The sequence below is a fragment of the Hyaena hyaena genome, unplaced genomic scaffold, assembly GCF_003009895.1.
Source record: "Hyaena hyaena isolate Hyena2069 unplaced genomic scaffold, ASM300989v1 scaffold_121, whole genome shotgun sequence".
NCBI lineage: Eukaryota > Metazoa > Chordata > Mammalia > Carnivora > Hyaenidae > Hyaena > Hyaena hyaena.
In genome coordinates this window covers 3,526,597-3,543,229 of record NW_024080753.1, presented here as the reverse complement: position 1 = coordinate 3,543,229, position 16,633 = coordinate 3,526,597, and the positions used below count along the sequence as shown (strand labels likewise).

The window sequence follows — 16,633 nt, the reverse complement described above, 5'->3', positions numbered from 1 at the left end:
GGGTCTAGCTGTCTGTGCAGGCAAGGCCCTTGACTAGATAATGTTTACCTGTGGGGCTCCTGGGTGGCTCCATCAGTTAAGTGTCCGACTCGTGATTTCATTCGGCTGAGGTCATGATCCCAGGGTCATGGGATTGAGTCCCGCGTTGGACTCTGCTGAGCAGGGAACCCTCCTTGGGAGTCTCTCTGCATTAGTCTGCGCTTTCCCGCTCATGCACACTCCCTCTGTCTCAAATAAATAAACATTAAAAAAAAGAAATGTTTGCTGGTGCATTACATACTGAATATTAGAGCTGGAAATCACTGTAAAGATTAAATCGGCAATCTTATTGTTTTTAATGAACTTTTAAGTTTGGAATAATTTTAGTTTATAGGATAATTGCCCAAATCGTACAGAGAGTTTCATATACTCCTCAACTGGTTTCAGTTTCCCCTCATGCTATCATCTTACGTTAACTTCACAACCTTATATGAGGACACATAGCCCTCAAAAAGTTAATATAGCTAAGATCATAGCTCTGGTTCATGGCAGAGTCATACCAAGGACCGAGCTGGCAGCCTAGGTCTTCTAGTTGATTATGTTTAGGTATCGTTTTCTCTTTTTCATATGTTTGTTTTTTTCCTTTCTTTCTTGGGGTTCTTTGGGCAGGGACTGAGAGAAGGCCTACACAGTATGTAGCCCACTAATCACTAAAGTCTTCCTAATTTGTGAAATAATTTTTTAATCTAGGCTTCCTCCAATTCTTCAACACCAACAAGAGCCAGGAGCAGGACATCTTCATTTACAGAGCAACTTGATGAAGGTACACCCAACAGAGAGGTAAGTTGGGTATTTCTCCTTTAAGAAACCTCTTACAAGAAGCTTATTAATATAAAATGTAGGCTACTACATTATTTTGACAGGTCAATTATTTAATTCCTAGGTATTATTTTTATTAGCAATTACTAAATAGTAATTATGCTTTTGTAAAGTGTGTTTTCTTTGAGAATCTTAATTTGAGAAGATAGTATATTCTGCCTTTAATATTTGAGATTTATAATAATTTGATATTAATTTGTTCAACATAGCAATGTATAGGGAAAAGTTCTATATTTTCAAGCTGTTGATTGGAAACTGTGTAGTAACTTAACTGACTTCTGATTGGCAGCTAGCACCATAGTTCAGAATAGATTTTTTTCAACTTTTTTTCTTTCTGTGTACTGTGACACAGATACAGAAGAGAGTACAACAGAAATGCACAGGTCAATCAGTTGTTATGAAGTAAAGCCCGTGTAACCACCACTGAGGTCAAGAAAAGGAACACTGCCAGCATGCTAGCGCTGTTTTCTCTCCCCAGAAAGATTACTGTCATCCTGACCTTTTGGTATTTGTTTCCTTCCTTTTCTTTATAGTACCAGTTACATATGCTTTCTGTCATAAAAATAAGCATTTGGGTTGTTTACAGTTTTGGGTTATTATAAGTTATACTGCTATGAGCATCGTTGTACCTTTCTTTTGGTATACATATACCTACATGTCTTTTGCTGTGTACCAAGGAGTAGAACACCGGGGTCAAAGGGTATATGTAGTTTTAACACTTTAGGAGATAATGCTTGTTGGTTTTCAGAATAGTTGTAGAACTTTACCTTTCCACCAGGGGCTTCTGAAAGTTACTGTTGCTCTACATCCTTGCTAGTCTTTTCAATTTCAGCCATTCTGGTGGGCGTATAGTGTTCTCTTACTGTAGTTTTAATTGATGACTAATAGGATTGGGCATTTTTCATCTGTGTATTGGCCATTCGATATCTTTTTTTGTGAAGTGCTTGTTGATGTAGCTTGCTCATTTTTCTGTTGGGTTTGCCTTTTGTTGATTTGTAGTTCTTTTTTATATAGTGTGGATAGGAGTTTTTATTGGATATGCCTTGCAGATATCTTCTGTTATGTGGCTTCCCTTTTACTCTCTTAGTGGTGTCCTTTGATGAGCTGAAATTCTTGGTTTTAATGTACTCTGGTTTATTAATATTTTTATGGCTAGTGTTTTTGTTTCTTATTAAAGAATTCTTTTCTTACCCTGAGATTGTATTACTGTTTTTACTTTTCAAAAATAATTGTTTTTATTGAAATATGTTTGACACACAATGTTACATAAGTTTCAGGTGTTCAACATAGTGATTTGACAAGTCTGTAAGTTCTGCTGGGCTCACCCAAAGTGTGGCTGCCATCTGTCACCATATAATGATATTACAATGTCATTGATTATATTCTGTATGCTGTACTTTTTATTCCTGTGACTTAATCATTCCATAACCAGAAGGTTGTACCTCTTGCTCTCCTTCACCCATTTTGCAAATCTTCCCATATCCTGTTTTACTTTTCACATTTGGATCTACATTCCATTTGGAAATGATTTTCTCAATTTGGTGGGAGGTAGGGATCAAGCCTGTGTTTCTCCCCCCTCCCCCCCCACTGTAATGCTGTCCAGTTGTCCCATTCTTTCCACATTGCTCTACTGTGCTACCTTTTTTCAGAAATTGAGTGTCTATAGTGAGTGGATTTGTTTCTGTGCTCTCTGTTCTCTTCCCTTGTTTGCTTTGTCCGTCTGTGATCCAATACCACACTGTCTTAATATTTTATATTAAACTTTGCCCTCTGTAGAGCAAGTCTTACCTGTCTTAGTCAGTTTGGGCTTCTTTAACATTTCCTAGACTAGGGCTTAAACAACAAACATTTCTTTTTCATGGTTCCAGAGGCTGGACAGTCCAAATTCAAGGTGCCAGCAGATTGGCTGTCCAGTGAAGGCTCTCTTCCTGGTTTACAGATAGCTGTGTTCTCACTATGTCTTAGTATGGGCCCTCTTTACTACATGCACCTAGGAAGAGAGGGATGGGTGGGAGTGGTGGGGAAAGACAGCTCTCCTGTCTCTTTTTTTATAAGGGCACTAATCCCATCATGAAGGCCCAACTTCTTGACCTTATCTAGCTAATTACCTCCCATAGGCTCTGCCTGCAAATAACATCACAGTTTGAGGGCTGGGGCTTCAACATGTGAATTTTGGGGGACACACCCCAACCTTGTTCTTGAGTGTCTTGTTACTCTTATTCCTTTCCATATAAATTCCATATAAATTTTAGAATCAGATTTTCAAGTCTCACAAAAACGAACAAGAAAATAGAACACACACAATGATAGCAACAAAGCAAACCTATGGAGATTTTGATTGGGATTGTATTGATTCTATAGATTAGGTTGGAGAAAGTATTATAAGTCAAATGTTATAATCTTTTCAGTGTTACAAGCAGCACTGTACTGAGCATGTACATAAACATTTATAATGCTATTCTTCTGTAGGATAGAATCCGAGGAATGGGATTCTTTGATTTAGGTCTTCTCATAGCTCCTGAGTTCGAGCCCCGTGTCGGGCTCTGTGCTGACAGCTCGGAGCCTGGAGCCTGCTTCCGATTCTGTGTCTCCCTCTCTCTCCGCCCCTCCCCTGCTCATGCTCTGTGTCTCTCCCTGTCAAAAATAAACATTAAAAAAACATTTAAATTGACTATTTATTTACAAAATAATCTTTTTTCCCTCAAAATAATCCTTTTTGAAAGGGATGATTTGAACATTTCTTTTACAATAGGTTAAGTAAGCTAAAGGTTATTTTGTTATTTCTTCCCGAATTCCCAAATTTCAATCCTAAACATCCTGTGCTTCATAGGTTTAACTTCAGAAGTCTTTTCTGATTGAGAGAACAACAGCATTACCCCTTCATCTCTTTGCTTTTAAAGTATTTTCTGACAACTCTAAAAGATATTTTTGACCACAAAGTACAAGGTAGACTAGACCTTCCTCATTTCATAATTAAGTTATTGATTAAAGGGGCCCATCTTCTTAGTCCTCCTCCCTCCCTGGGGTTTTGCTTTTGTTAAACCTCTAAGGTGGAAGATACTGCGTATGGGTTAGGATCCTGACTTTTTGTTTTAAATATTATAATGTTTCTTTTTAGCAAAATGTGGAAGCTTAACTCAAAATGTAAATATCTGTTTACCTTTCCACTAGATCCAGTAAAGTCTCTGTGATCCAGAATGCTTGGGAAGTAGATGGTTTCATTAAGTTAATTTCTTGGTCAGTTAAAGGTTTTACCTTTTTTCAGCTATTGCTGAAAATCCTAATGTGTTTATTTTCCTGTGTTAGTAAATACTATCTGTGAATCTAAATAAGTGTGTCTTTGGTTGCAAGCTTCCTTCTGAGCGTATAAGAAATCATGTGTATGATTATAGGCATTGAAGGCAAAGGAGGGCAGACTGAATTTGCACAGACTCTGAGGTCTGCAGACTTCAGGCACTCTTTCATCCTGCGTAAATGGCACATCTGTTCAGTTGACCATATGCTTTCTCCTTGTGATCCTGGGCGTGGTCTCGTTTTAACCTCAGCGTGCAGCTTCATTCCCTTTGTGTTGCTTGAGATGAATCTTTTTTGCCTCCCTAGAGCGGGGTGCTTTAGAACAGCAGAGGGTGTAATTCATGTGAAAGGCTTACTAGGGCACATAAAGCTACCATAGCCACCTGCCCTCTGTTCCACTTTGATGATTTTCTTTAAATGAGATTAAATTCCTGTAACAGAAAGTTCACCATTTTAAAGCGGCATTTGATACATCTGTAATGTTGTGCATTCATCATATCTTTCTAGTTCCGTGACATTTTCATTATCCCAAAAAGAAACCCATACTCATTAAGCACTTAGTCCCCGTGCTCCCGCTCCCCCAGTCCCTGGTGACCACTCATCTTCTTGCGGCCCCTGTGGATCTGCTCTTCTGAATACGTTGTATAAATGGAACCCTGCAATTTGTGACTCTTTGTGCCTGGCTCCCTTCAGTTAGCATGTTTTCTAGGTTCATCTGTGCTGTAGCATGTTTCATTACGTCATTCCTTTTTTTATGGCTGAATCAGATGACTTTTCTAAGAGCATGAAAATCTGCTTATACAATTTGGCATAGACTAGTGAGAAAAGGGTGGTTTTTGAAGTCTTCTGGATTAGCCTGGATTTACATTCTGGGACTGAAGGACCTTTGGAAGTTAACTTTTCAGTGACTCGGGTTCCCTCTTCGTAAAATGGTGATAATAATACTTGCCTCATGGAGTTGTGGGCACTACCAATAATACAGCATGTAAATCTCCTCTCATGATGCTTTGCACATAGTAGGTGCTCATTAAGTTGTTACTGTGGGTAGCCATGGAAGATGGGAAGACCTGTCCTGCTTATTCTGCTTAGGTCCCTACATGAAGGGAGGGAAACAGACAGACTATTAGGTAGACTAAGGTCCTAGGGACGTTATCTGTCTCTTTACTTGTTGAACTTCTAAAGGAAGGATTGATGTCTTCACTTACCCTGCTCATTAGGTTGCTGTTTTTCAGGCACACTTCCCCATAGATTAGGCGCCAAAGTAGGCATGTCCATGCTTATCCTCGGGGCTTGTCTATTCAATGTTTCTGTATTTTAAATTAAATTCCAGAAATCAGTTTATTTTCTTAGAATCCTTTTTTCCCCCAAAAAAGATGCTTAGCAATAAACAGTTTTAGCTAATTGATGGTTTCTGTCCTGTTTAATAGACACCTGTTCATATATATCATATACTCTTGTGCTGCTTGGCTTCCCTACACGCAGAGTGACAGCCTGCAGTAGTGGAGGGGGTCACAGGATCACATCCCTTACCTGCTGTGTGACTTTGGGCAAAACTGCCTTCAACTTCTTAGAGACTTAAAATTGTGGTGAAGCGCATATCCCCATCATAGTGTTCTTGTGAGGAGCAGATGAATTCAGAAGTATGAAAATACTCATAATTTGTGAAATATATACCAATTAGTATCGTACAGAAACAAAAAGGCTTTTGCTGTGCCTTTCAGTTCTTGAGTGGCATAGCACAGACACTAAATTTTTTGTTTTTTGTGACATTGCAAGAGAAGAAACAATGAAGCATTAGGCTGCTTTAGATTGGAATGCTTCAAGAAAGATGTCGTGTTTTCTTTTTTTGTGTGTCACTTTCTGCTTTTCTTTTTTATTTTTCTTCCTTTTTCCTCCACTAAGATTTCATTTTCAAGCAATCTCTGCACCCAACACAAGGGGTTGAATCTACAACCTCAAGATCAGGAGTTGCACGCCCCACCAACTGAGCCAGCCAGTGCCCCTCTTTTTTATTCTTCTTAATTTGAGATATCTTTCAGAAGTACTTTCTAGTTGTCTATGTCATTCCAAGTCAGTTTGCATTGTTCCGTGAGATATCCCTAACAGGGAGTCATGACACTCTTAGCTTTTTATAATTCAATTTAAAAAAATTTTTTAATGTCTATTTATTTTTGAGACGGTGGGTTGGAGGGGTGGACAGAGAGGGAGACCCAGGACCTGAAGCAGGCTCTAGGCTCTGAGCTGTCAGCACAGAACCCGCCATGGGACTCAAACTCACAAACTGCGACATCATGACCTGAGACAGAGGTCAGTCACTTACCTACTGGGCCAGCCAGGTGCCCCACAGCTTTTGAGGTTTCTTAAGTATATTTTAGAGATTAATTCTGTTTCAGGGGCTATAGGCATTGTTCTTTAGGAATTACTGAGACGTATCTTGAAAGTAATGAATGAAAAATGTTTCTTAAGTTTGGAATTGATTTTGCCCCTGATCGGCTGACTTTCAAAGATGATATCCTTTTCCTTTGTTAGACGTTAGATTAGGAGCTACCTGCCTCTCTCCTCTGTCAGTTAATGAAACAATATCCCTGTCAAATTGCCTTGCTATCTAATCAGTTCTCATATTTTGTTCTTTTGATCTAATGATAGGAGATGAGTTATATTAGTAGGCTTCCTGCTATTAAGCCAGTCTTTCATTCCTTATATCAACTCTATTTATGTCAGATTGCATTATTAATATCCTGCTGCCCTCACTTTGATAGTTACTTTATTTACATTTCTCCCAATTCTATTTGTAAGGAGAGAGGTTTGTACTTTTCTGTTTGTGTTTACTTTATCAGTTTTAGTTAGTTGGGAAGCTTCCTGTACTCTCTCTCCTTCCTTTTTCCCATCTCCTCCATTTATTTAGGTCTTAATTTTTTTTCAAAAATATTTATACTTTTCAGAATATAAGGTTTATACTACTTTTGTTAAATTTATTCACAAGTATTTTATTCTTTTGGATGCTACTGTAAATGTAACTGTTTTTCTAATTTCATTTTTTGTTTTCTCATTGCTACTCTGTAGAAATTAAATTGATTTTTGTCAATTGATTTTGTATCCTGCAACTTTTCTGAACTCGATTATTAGATTCTAATAGTTATTTGCTGGATTACTTAGTATCTTCTACGTACGTGATCATGTCATCTGCAAACAGAGGTAGTTCTAGATCCTTCCTTTAAACTGGCCGCCTTTTAGAACATAGACAAAATAGTCTATACTGAGTATTTTCTCATCTGCTGCTGCTATCCACATGCTGTAAACAATTTTATTCTTCTATCTTTAGTAGAATATATTATCATAAGTACTTCTTAAAATACACATTGTTGGAAATAAAAACAGAAGGAGTTTAATGTACCCTAATAGTATTGCAACTGACATCTGTATGTAACAGTGTCTAGGGAGATAGAAACAGGACTTTTGTCTTCAAAGCACAGCGACCTGCACACACTAAGTTACTAAACTTTTTAGAGACCTTCCTCTAATAGGAGATATAGTCATTCCTAGTAGATAACGCTAAATTGTTACATAAAGCAGATGCTAGTGGATGCCTTAGGGCAGGCATTAGGACTTGATTTTCTCCTTGAACTCTGGTTCAGAAGGACCGGGAGGGTTAAATCTAACTGCTGAAGTTAGATTTAGTGCCAGGAGCTAAAGCGGAGCTCTCAGCACTAGCGGAAAGAAATTGAGAAACACTCTTGCTAACTGCTGCCTAGAGCTCTCTGTGGCCCATTATGAGAAGCTGCCGTCTCTAGGGAGACCTCATGACCAAGAACTGAAGCAAACCTCACATTGGCTTATTGTGACTGAGTCTGTGATAACCCCTGTATTGCCAGAGGGCAGGAAACTCAAAACTGAGTCCCTGGGAATTAGATTGATTGGATAAGGAAAGATGAGTACAGATGGAAGGAGAAAGATAATACCTTCCTCAAAATGAACCTGTAAAGGAAAATTCTGAAACAAATGCTATGAAGGCTGGCAATATAAATAGGATTGGAATATAAATTTATTATAGATGAAATGAAAATAATAGAATAGTCTAAAAAATACATTAAGATAAGTACCTTAATAAGATACATGAAGTAATAATTTTCTGAAAAAAGAAAATAAAATTGCAGGGAAAAAAACAGACCTAAACAAAAGTAGATTAGGTAGATCTGAAAAAGAAGCAGTTAGTAATCCTTGAAGTGAAAAAAAATTGATAGGAAAGCATAAGTCAGAATGAAAGACAAGTCCCAATTCATGGGAAAATTAGGGCATTCAAAAAGAATACTAAGTAATTCTATCAAAAACACAGAGATAAAGAAAAGTATATATGAGAGTAAAGACACGGAGGGTAGATCAGAAGCCTTCAACAGATAACTGATGGGAGTTTTTTGTACCTTCATAAATGTTTAGACACATAGGACTTCAGTCAGTGTTAGTTCAATGGATGGCTTAACCTAAGGACCACACAAGAAGTAAATTAAGTTCTTAACAGATTTGGATTAGAATTTGAACAGAGTTTGAGAGACATGGAAATGAGACAGAATTTGATTGAGAATATTTGAGAACTGACATGTAGAAGATTTTCATAGGGATAAGAAGTAAGTGACAAGAATAGCAAGTGGGGAGAAAAACTCTTTAGGTTTTGAGGTAGTGTCAGTGGAAAATAACTTTTTTGAAAGATTTATTTTAGAGAGTATGCAGGAGAGAGGGGCACCGGGGGGAGAGAAACAGAGAGAGAGAGAGAGAGAGAGGGAGAGAGAATCTCAAGCAGGCTCCATGCTCAGCATAGAGCCTGATGTAGGCTTGATCCCACCACCCTGGGATCATGACCTGAGCTGTAATTAAGTCAGATGTGCAACCACACTCGGCTTTTACTTGGGCTAGAGGCATGAGTATAAATCGTTGCTTGGTAGTACCTTCCTTTGAAATGTTTGGTCAACATGTTTTTCTATACTGAGCATCAGCTTTTATGTTTTTCTTCTAGAATTTCAAATACACTCTTAACTGTGAAATTTTATTTATTTATTAGTATTAGTATTTATTTTATTTATTTTTAAATATACATCCAAGTTAGATAGCAACAGTGATTTCAGTAGTAGATTCCTTAATATCCCTCACCCATTTAGCCTACCCCCCTCCCACAACACCTCCAGCAACCCTCTGTTTGTTCTCTATATTTGAGTCTCTTATATTTTGTCCCCCCCTCCTTTTTTATATTATTTCTGCTTCCCTTCCTTTATGTTCATCTGTTTTGTATCTTAAATTCCTCATATGAGTGAAGTCATATGATACTTGTCTTTCTCTGACTAATTTTGCTTAGCATAATACCCTCTAGTTCCATCCACGTAGTTGCAAATGGCAAGATTTCATTCTTTTTGATTGCTGTGTACTCTATTGTATATACATACCACATCTTCTTTATCCATTCATCTGTTGATGGACACTTGGGCTCTTTCCGTACTTTTGCTCTTCCTGATAGTGCTGCTGTAAATTTCGGGGTGCATGTGCTCCTTCAAAACAGCACACCAGTATCCTTTGGATAAATACCTAGTCAGGCTGGGTCATAGGGTAGTTCTATTTTTCATTTTTTGAGGAACCTCCATACTGTTTTTCAGAGCGGCTGTACCAGTTTGCATTTCCACCAACAGTGCTAAAGAGTTCCTCTTTCTCTGCATCCTCGCAACATCTGTTGATGCCTGAGTTGTTTATTTTAGCCATTCTGATTGGAGCGAGGTGGTAACTCATTGTGGTTTTAATTTGTATTTCCCTAATGATGATTGATGTTGAGCATTTTTTTCATGTGTCTGTTTGCCATCTGGGTGTCTTTGGAAAAGTGTCTGTTCATGTCTTTTGCCCATTTTTTCAATAGATTATTTGATTTTTGGGTGTAGAGTTTGGTAAGTTCTTTATAGATTTTGGACACTAACCCTTTACCTGATATGTCATTTGCAAATATCTTCTCCCATTCCAGCGGTTGCCTTTTAGTTTTGCTGATGGTATCCTTCGCTGTGTAGAAGCTTTTTATTTTGATGAGGTCCCAATAGTTCATTTTTGCTTTTGTTTCCCTTGCCTCTGGAAACATGTTGAGTAAGAAGTTACTGCGGTCGCGGTCAAAGAGGTTTTTGCCTACTTTCTCCTCTAGGATTTTGATGGCTTCCTGTCATCTTACATCTAGGTCTTTCATCCATTTTGAGTTTATTTTTGTGTATGCTGTAAGAAAGTGGTCTAGGTTCATTTTTCTGCATGTCGCTCTCCAGTTTTCTCAGCACCCCTTGCTGAAGAGACTGTTTTTATTCCATTGGATACTCTTTCCTACTTTGTCCCAATAAGTTGGCCAAATGTTTGTGGGTCCATCTCTGGGTTCTCTTTTCTGTTCCACTGATCTGAATGGCTGTTTTTGTCCCAGTACCATACTGTCTTGATGAATTCAGCTTTGTAATACATCTTGAAATCTGGGATTGTGATGCCTCCAGCTTTGGTTTTCTTTTTCAAGATTGCTTTGGCTATTCGGGGTCTTTTGTGGCTCCATACAAATTTTAGGATAGTTTGTTCTAGTTCTATGAAGAATACTGATGTTATTTTGATAGGGATTGCTTAACTGTGAAATTTTAAATTATTCTGTTGTGTTGGCCAGAGTGACTTCAGTTCAAACATTAATTTGGGGAGGCTAAGAAGAGTGAATTTGTATAGCCTTTAACCTAAAATCCATTTCAAGGATGACCTTTCTGAGTTCCCAGGAGAATTCAGATTTTTAGCAAGAGTAGAAACTTCAGTAAGATGAGTGCCCAGAGCTAAACAGGCATCTAGTATATTTTAGAATACCACTAATACTCAACTTTTAGGCCCTGAGTAGAGTATCCATAACTCTACAATACTGAGATGAAAAGTCTTAAGTTCTTAAGCTTGTGTAGACGTTTATTTTCTGTTAATTCCTTTATTACATATAATATGTAACAGTAATATACATTAACTGCCCAGTTGATGTTGCAAAAGATTTGTTTTTTTGTTTTTTTTTTTAGTTTTTATTTTGAGATAAACATAGATTCACAGGAGGTTATAAAGATTTTTTTAGGGAGGCCCTGTGTACCTTTTTTTTTTTAAGCCCATTTTCTCTCAAAGATAACATCTTGTATAACTATGGTACACTATCAAAATGAGGGAATTGACATTGGTAAACTATGTGGCATCCACAGAGATTATTCAGATTTCACCAGTTTTACATTTCAAAGTTCATTTTAATTGTAATTTTTTCTGATCTAATTCATGGTTATTAATATTTTGGTGTATAGTATACAGCTTCTGAAAGAAGACTGAGGACAGAAGAGTATACACATTAAAAGAATTAGTACAATAATTGCTTTTGGCCTTTTGGCTAAGATCAAGTGTAAAAGAAATAGTATAATAGAATTTGTCCTTAAAACTTATATTAATTTCAGTTTCAAAACTTTCTGTACATATTTTTGTTTCTAAGTACAAAATAAATGTTTATTTAAAATGTTACGTGTTTTGTCCTCCCCCAGGATTTCAGTGCTGTCTTTTTGAATGTATAAACATGGTCAATATTTGTTATATTAAGGCTTTGTGTTCTTTACCATGTGTGGTTCTTATTGGTATGGACTCTTATACCAAATTGGCAGACTTGCTGTGTGCCGTGGTGGCTGTTGCATATATCATTTGTATGCCAGTAAGCAAGTTGGTGAAAGTTGGGCTTTGAGATTCTAAAGAGCTCAACTCCTCTCTGTTCCTGATCTGTCCAGCAACTTGCTATCTCTGTGGGTGGAGAGATGGTGGCGGTGGTGGTGTAGGCCATCATAGTGTTGTGCATGCTGCGTGGTGAGAACACTTTGCAACATGCCCTCATGATTTATTTTTATTATTTGTTTTATTTTTGTACCTCTGCTTATTACACTGAATGAGACAGCTACTAGCCGGGATGATAGCAGAGCCTGCTTTTCTCTCTGAGTATACTATCTTTGCTTTGGATTCCTCCAAACAGCCTAAAACACAGACTGACAGTGTGGTGAGTCCTTCCACCGCTTTCTGCATTCCCGTTGCGGGGAAGCAAAGGAATTTGGATATTCTAGAAGCAAATTTCATGCCGCTTGTCACTGACTGTCCCTCAAAGCATCTTCAGTGCCCTGTTGCTAACCCTGCTCTAAAAAATCAGAGTAAATCGCTGAATTCTGATGGCTGGTGTGTTTTCTGGTAGCTTTTTAACAGCAACAAAATAACACCATTTTCATTAATGTAGTGAAGACTACTTTCAACTTGGTCTAAACTCTAAGTTTTCTCTCTGGGGAATGTTTGCCCATTAATTAAAAATGGTATGTATTGGTCGAAATCTCTGTTCTACTCTTGGTAGGAGGCCAAGAATATTTTGAGATGTGACTCACTAAGAAAAAAAAAATGCATTGTACCTAAATCCATAATTGAACAACATTGAATAGATAGGTGGATTCTATTGTAACAAATAATTGCATCTTATTTTGGGAGAGTACAGGTTTTCTTTATATTTAACATCTGAAAGGAAGTAATTATCTCATTATGTTTCAATTGCCTGAATTCATATAATTTTGAATCTTGTATATAATTTCACTTTGAGAAAGTGAACTGTTTTCATATATATCTTAAGTTCTTAATTTAGGAAATTAAAACTTAAAGATGTTTGCCCAGTAAGGAAAGCTTTTTGTGTTGCATTGGACACTAAGAGAACTGGGATTGAGGTTCCCCCTCCCCTTTTTTTTAAATGTTTATTTGTTTTTGAGAGAGATCCAGCAAGCAGGGGAGGGGCAGAGAGAGAGGGAGACAGAATTCCAAGCAGACTCCAGATTGTCAGCACAGAGCCTCATGTGCGGCTCGAACTGACAAACCGTGAGATCATGACCTGAGCTGAAATCAAGAGTCGGATGCTTAACCAACTGAGCCACCCAGGTGCCCTAAGGGATTGAGGTTTTTTTAAAATGATGAAAATTGGTTTCATTTATTAAGTAGCTGGTGGTGAAATTAGAATGTTTCTGTACTAAATCCATGAAGCCAAGGACTTGGCATGCATATGGTCAGTAGCAGTCCTGAATCACATCTGAACTTGGTTTTAGGAAAGAAAGCAGCTGAGAGTTCTAGCGATACCCTGGCTGGATCTCAGGGCAAAGAGTATCTCCTTGTTCTGGCTGCGACTAATACCCCACTGTCTTCAAGACTGGCTGAGAGGGAGACAGGAGTGTAGTTAACCTACCAATTTATCTTACTAAAAAAATTTTTTTTGTCAGGGAGGCTCCACACTAGATGTGGAGCGAGGCGAGGCTCAGACTCATGACCCTGAAATCAAGACCTGAACTGACATCAAGAGTCAGACGCTTAACAGACACTCCACTAACTTACTTTAAGAACATAAAATGGAAAAAAAAAAAAAAAAAAAAAAAAAAAAAAAAAAAAAAAAATACTTTATATTTTATGTAGTAGTAACAGAGACTTAAAAAANGTGTAGTTAACCTACCAATTTATCTTACTAAAAAAATTTTTTTTGTCAGGGAGGCTCCACACTAGATGTGGAGCGAGGCGAGGCTCAGACTCATGACCCTGAAATAAAGACCTGAACTGACATCAAGAGTCAGACAAAAAACAGACACTCCACAAAAAAAAAAAAAAAAAATAAAATGGAAAAAAAAAAAAAAAAAAAAAAAAAGAACATAAAATGATATTACTTTATATTTTATGTAGTAGTAACAGAGACTTAAAAAAGAGAAGAGCTCCTCTTAGGCCCACTTCCATAAACATAAAAGTAATTTAAGTACCTGTTCTATTGTGAAAAATGCTGATTATTTTGAAATATGTATATTTTATACATTTATAAAATAAAATTATAACTATGTAAAACTACTTGAAGCAGACTAAAAGTCTTCTTTTCTTATTTAAATTTTGTCCAGATAAAAACTTCTCTCCATGTAACAAAGGGAAATCATAGCATAACCTATAACAAAATAACAAATGGAACACAAATTTAGTGAGGGTCTACTTATGAGTTCACCAGCTGTTTGTTTTTCCTTAATTTAGTTTTTTGAAAAATGATGCCAAATTCTAAAAATTACTGTATCCTTAGTGCTCAGCAGTCAACAAATAGTTGTTGAAAGAGAGAACAAAACATGATGAAGACAAATCTGGCTGGGAACCTGTGTGTGCTAAATGCACTTTAGACTAGAAGAATTGTTCTATTACCTAAGAACTGTCTCTAGGAGAAAGTATTGTTGACAGTTCAGTATTGACATGTGTTGAGCTAGTTCTTCAGGCTCCTTTCTGGGAGAAGGACTTCAGAAGTCTTTTTCAGTGGAAGGAAGTGCATGAGGATTTGACAAGCGTATGCCAGACCTTTACCACTAGTCAGGGGAAAGTTAAGTACTGGGCACCAAGATGAACGTGCAAAGTTCCTGCCCTCCGAGAGAGAATAGTTTAGTATAGAGACATACACTTAAAATACAAAGGAGTTAAGCCTTCATAGAAGAAAAGACAGGCATAGGGAATGTGTTAGCCCTCAGGCAAGCCATATGAAACTTCATAAAAGAAGCTACATATGAAAGTTGAAAAGTAAACGAGAGTTTGCTGGGCAAAAATGAAGATATTACAGGTAGTGACAAATCTTTAACTTTGTTTCTATAGATTCCTAATTTAAATGTACAGAGTAACACGACAATGCTTTCCCTAGCTGTGTTTATTTAGATATATGATGTAATACATATATTGAAATATGTTTGCAGGGAGGGAAAGTTTTTAAAAGTTATAGGTCAGACAATTATGGAATAGCTTTTTGTATGGACCACAATCACATGTCAGGTAGTTTACTTAAAATAGAATATAGACTCTCTTGCCACTCTTCATCCCGACTTAAATGTTTTATGGAATCATTTCATTTCCTTTCTCCATAATTTAACTGTCTATTAATTTTCCATATATGGACTGAGAGACTTCTTGAGCTCTGTAAAATATGTTTTATAGTGTATAGTGTAGTATATTTTTAGGGCCAGAAAGCATTGTCATGTTACACAAATATAGCCATATATACAGCTTGTAATTCTTTGAAATGGCAGAGAACAGGAAGATAAAAGTTATGTTTGCCCAACTTTTCTCCCTAATATAACTCTAAGGGAAGTGTCTTGGACTAGTAACTCTTTTTATATGAGAGGGAGAACGTATTTCAGTAGTTCTTAGTGAAAATCCAAACATATTACAAAAGTGGAAGTAGTAGCAATAGCTGTATGAGGGTCCCACCCCACATACCCATTACCCAGTATCATCAGCTGTCTTGTTTTATTATCATACCCACACACTTGTCCCCACGCATGCACACCTCCCTCCCCCGCCCTCATCTCTGCTGGATTATTTGAAGCGAATTTCAGAAACCTTATTCCATCTAAATGTTTTGGTATATATTTCTGAAAGATAATGACTAAAACTATATAACACAATACATTTATCACACCTCAAAATTAAAAATTTTGTAGTGTCAAATACCTGATCAGAGTTGAGAAATTTGAGGACACTTGCAAAGCTGAGTGCCGTCTCCACTCGCATTTCAGAACATTCAGGGGTCCCTGGGTGGCTCAGTTGGTTGGACGTCTGATGCCTGATCTCAGCTCAGGTCATGATCTCATGGTTCGAGGGATCGAGCCCTGTATCCAGGGGGTGGGTAGGGGATTCTCTCTCCCTCTCTCTCTGCACTCCCCCCCCCCCCGTCAAAAATAAACATTAAAAAAAAGAATATTCAGTTATTTGACCTTATCTTGGTCAGCTGTACAGGAAATGTCTTATTTAAAAATCTACAAAGTTCCTGAAACATAGTAGCTAGGCTTTACACTAATGCTTTGTTTAAAACTTAGAAGTTATTTTATCATGAGCTACTTTTAAGACTCTCATTTTGGTTACTGTATCATGAATGCAGCATAGAATGTTGAGTCTCAAAGAATCTCCTTCATTATCATGGAACCTATGCCAGTCTGATTTAATCAGTAGAATGTCACTTAATTGAGAACATTCGTCATAGCACGGAACAAAACAAAAAGCTTTCGTATGTGGAAGAAGATATTTTTAATTAGAAGTTTTCTGAAAATTGCCATAACAATTTCATTTAGACTACTGGTCTCAGAGGAACGAGGAATTCCATTTCTTGTTACAAAGATGTTTTTCAAGTCTTAGCCCAAAAACCTTTGAGTATTATTTTGTCATAGGGAACACTTAACCTTGCCCCTTTTTCTGGATAGTTGTCTATTTGAATGAATTTTGCTATTTGTTAATTTTGTCATGGGGGAAAAAACTAGGGACATTATAATGGGGAGAGGAATGTGATTAGCTTAAAATAAATGTTTCTACATACTAATCTTTGCTATTTAGTTACATATAGCAAAATAAATTTTCTAAATACTCACCATACTAGTTTTGCCTTGCATGAAAACATTCTAATAAATGAACT

General features: G+C 37.1%; 1 protein-coding gene across 6 annotated transcripts in view; it reads left to right on the top strand.

Moving 5' to 3' along the window:
- GOLGA4 (golgin A4) overlaps nucleotides 1-16,633 on the top strand; it is a 128,948-nt gene that overhangs the window by 9,363 nt on the left and 102,952 nt on the right. For 5 of the 6 annotated variants that reach the window (XM_039237203.1, XM_039237201.1, XM_039237202.1 and 2 more), the window contains exon 2: nucleotides 730-819. In XM_039237203.1, the coding sequence (XP_039093134.1) occupies nucleotides 730-819 (90 nt within the window). Of the gene's footprint in view, nucleotides 1-729; nucleotides 820-12,097; nucleotides 12,197-16,633 lie in introns of all 6 variants that reach the window. The other variant, XM_039237204.1, reaches the window with a different exon arrangement.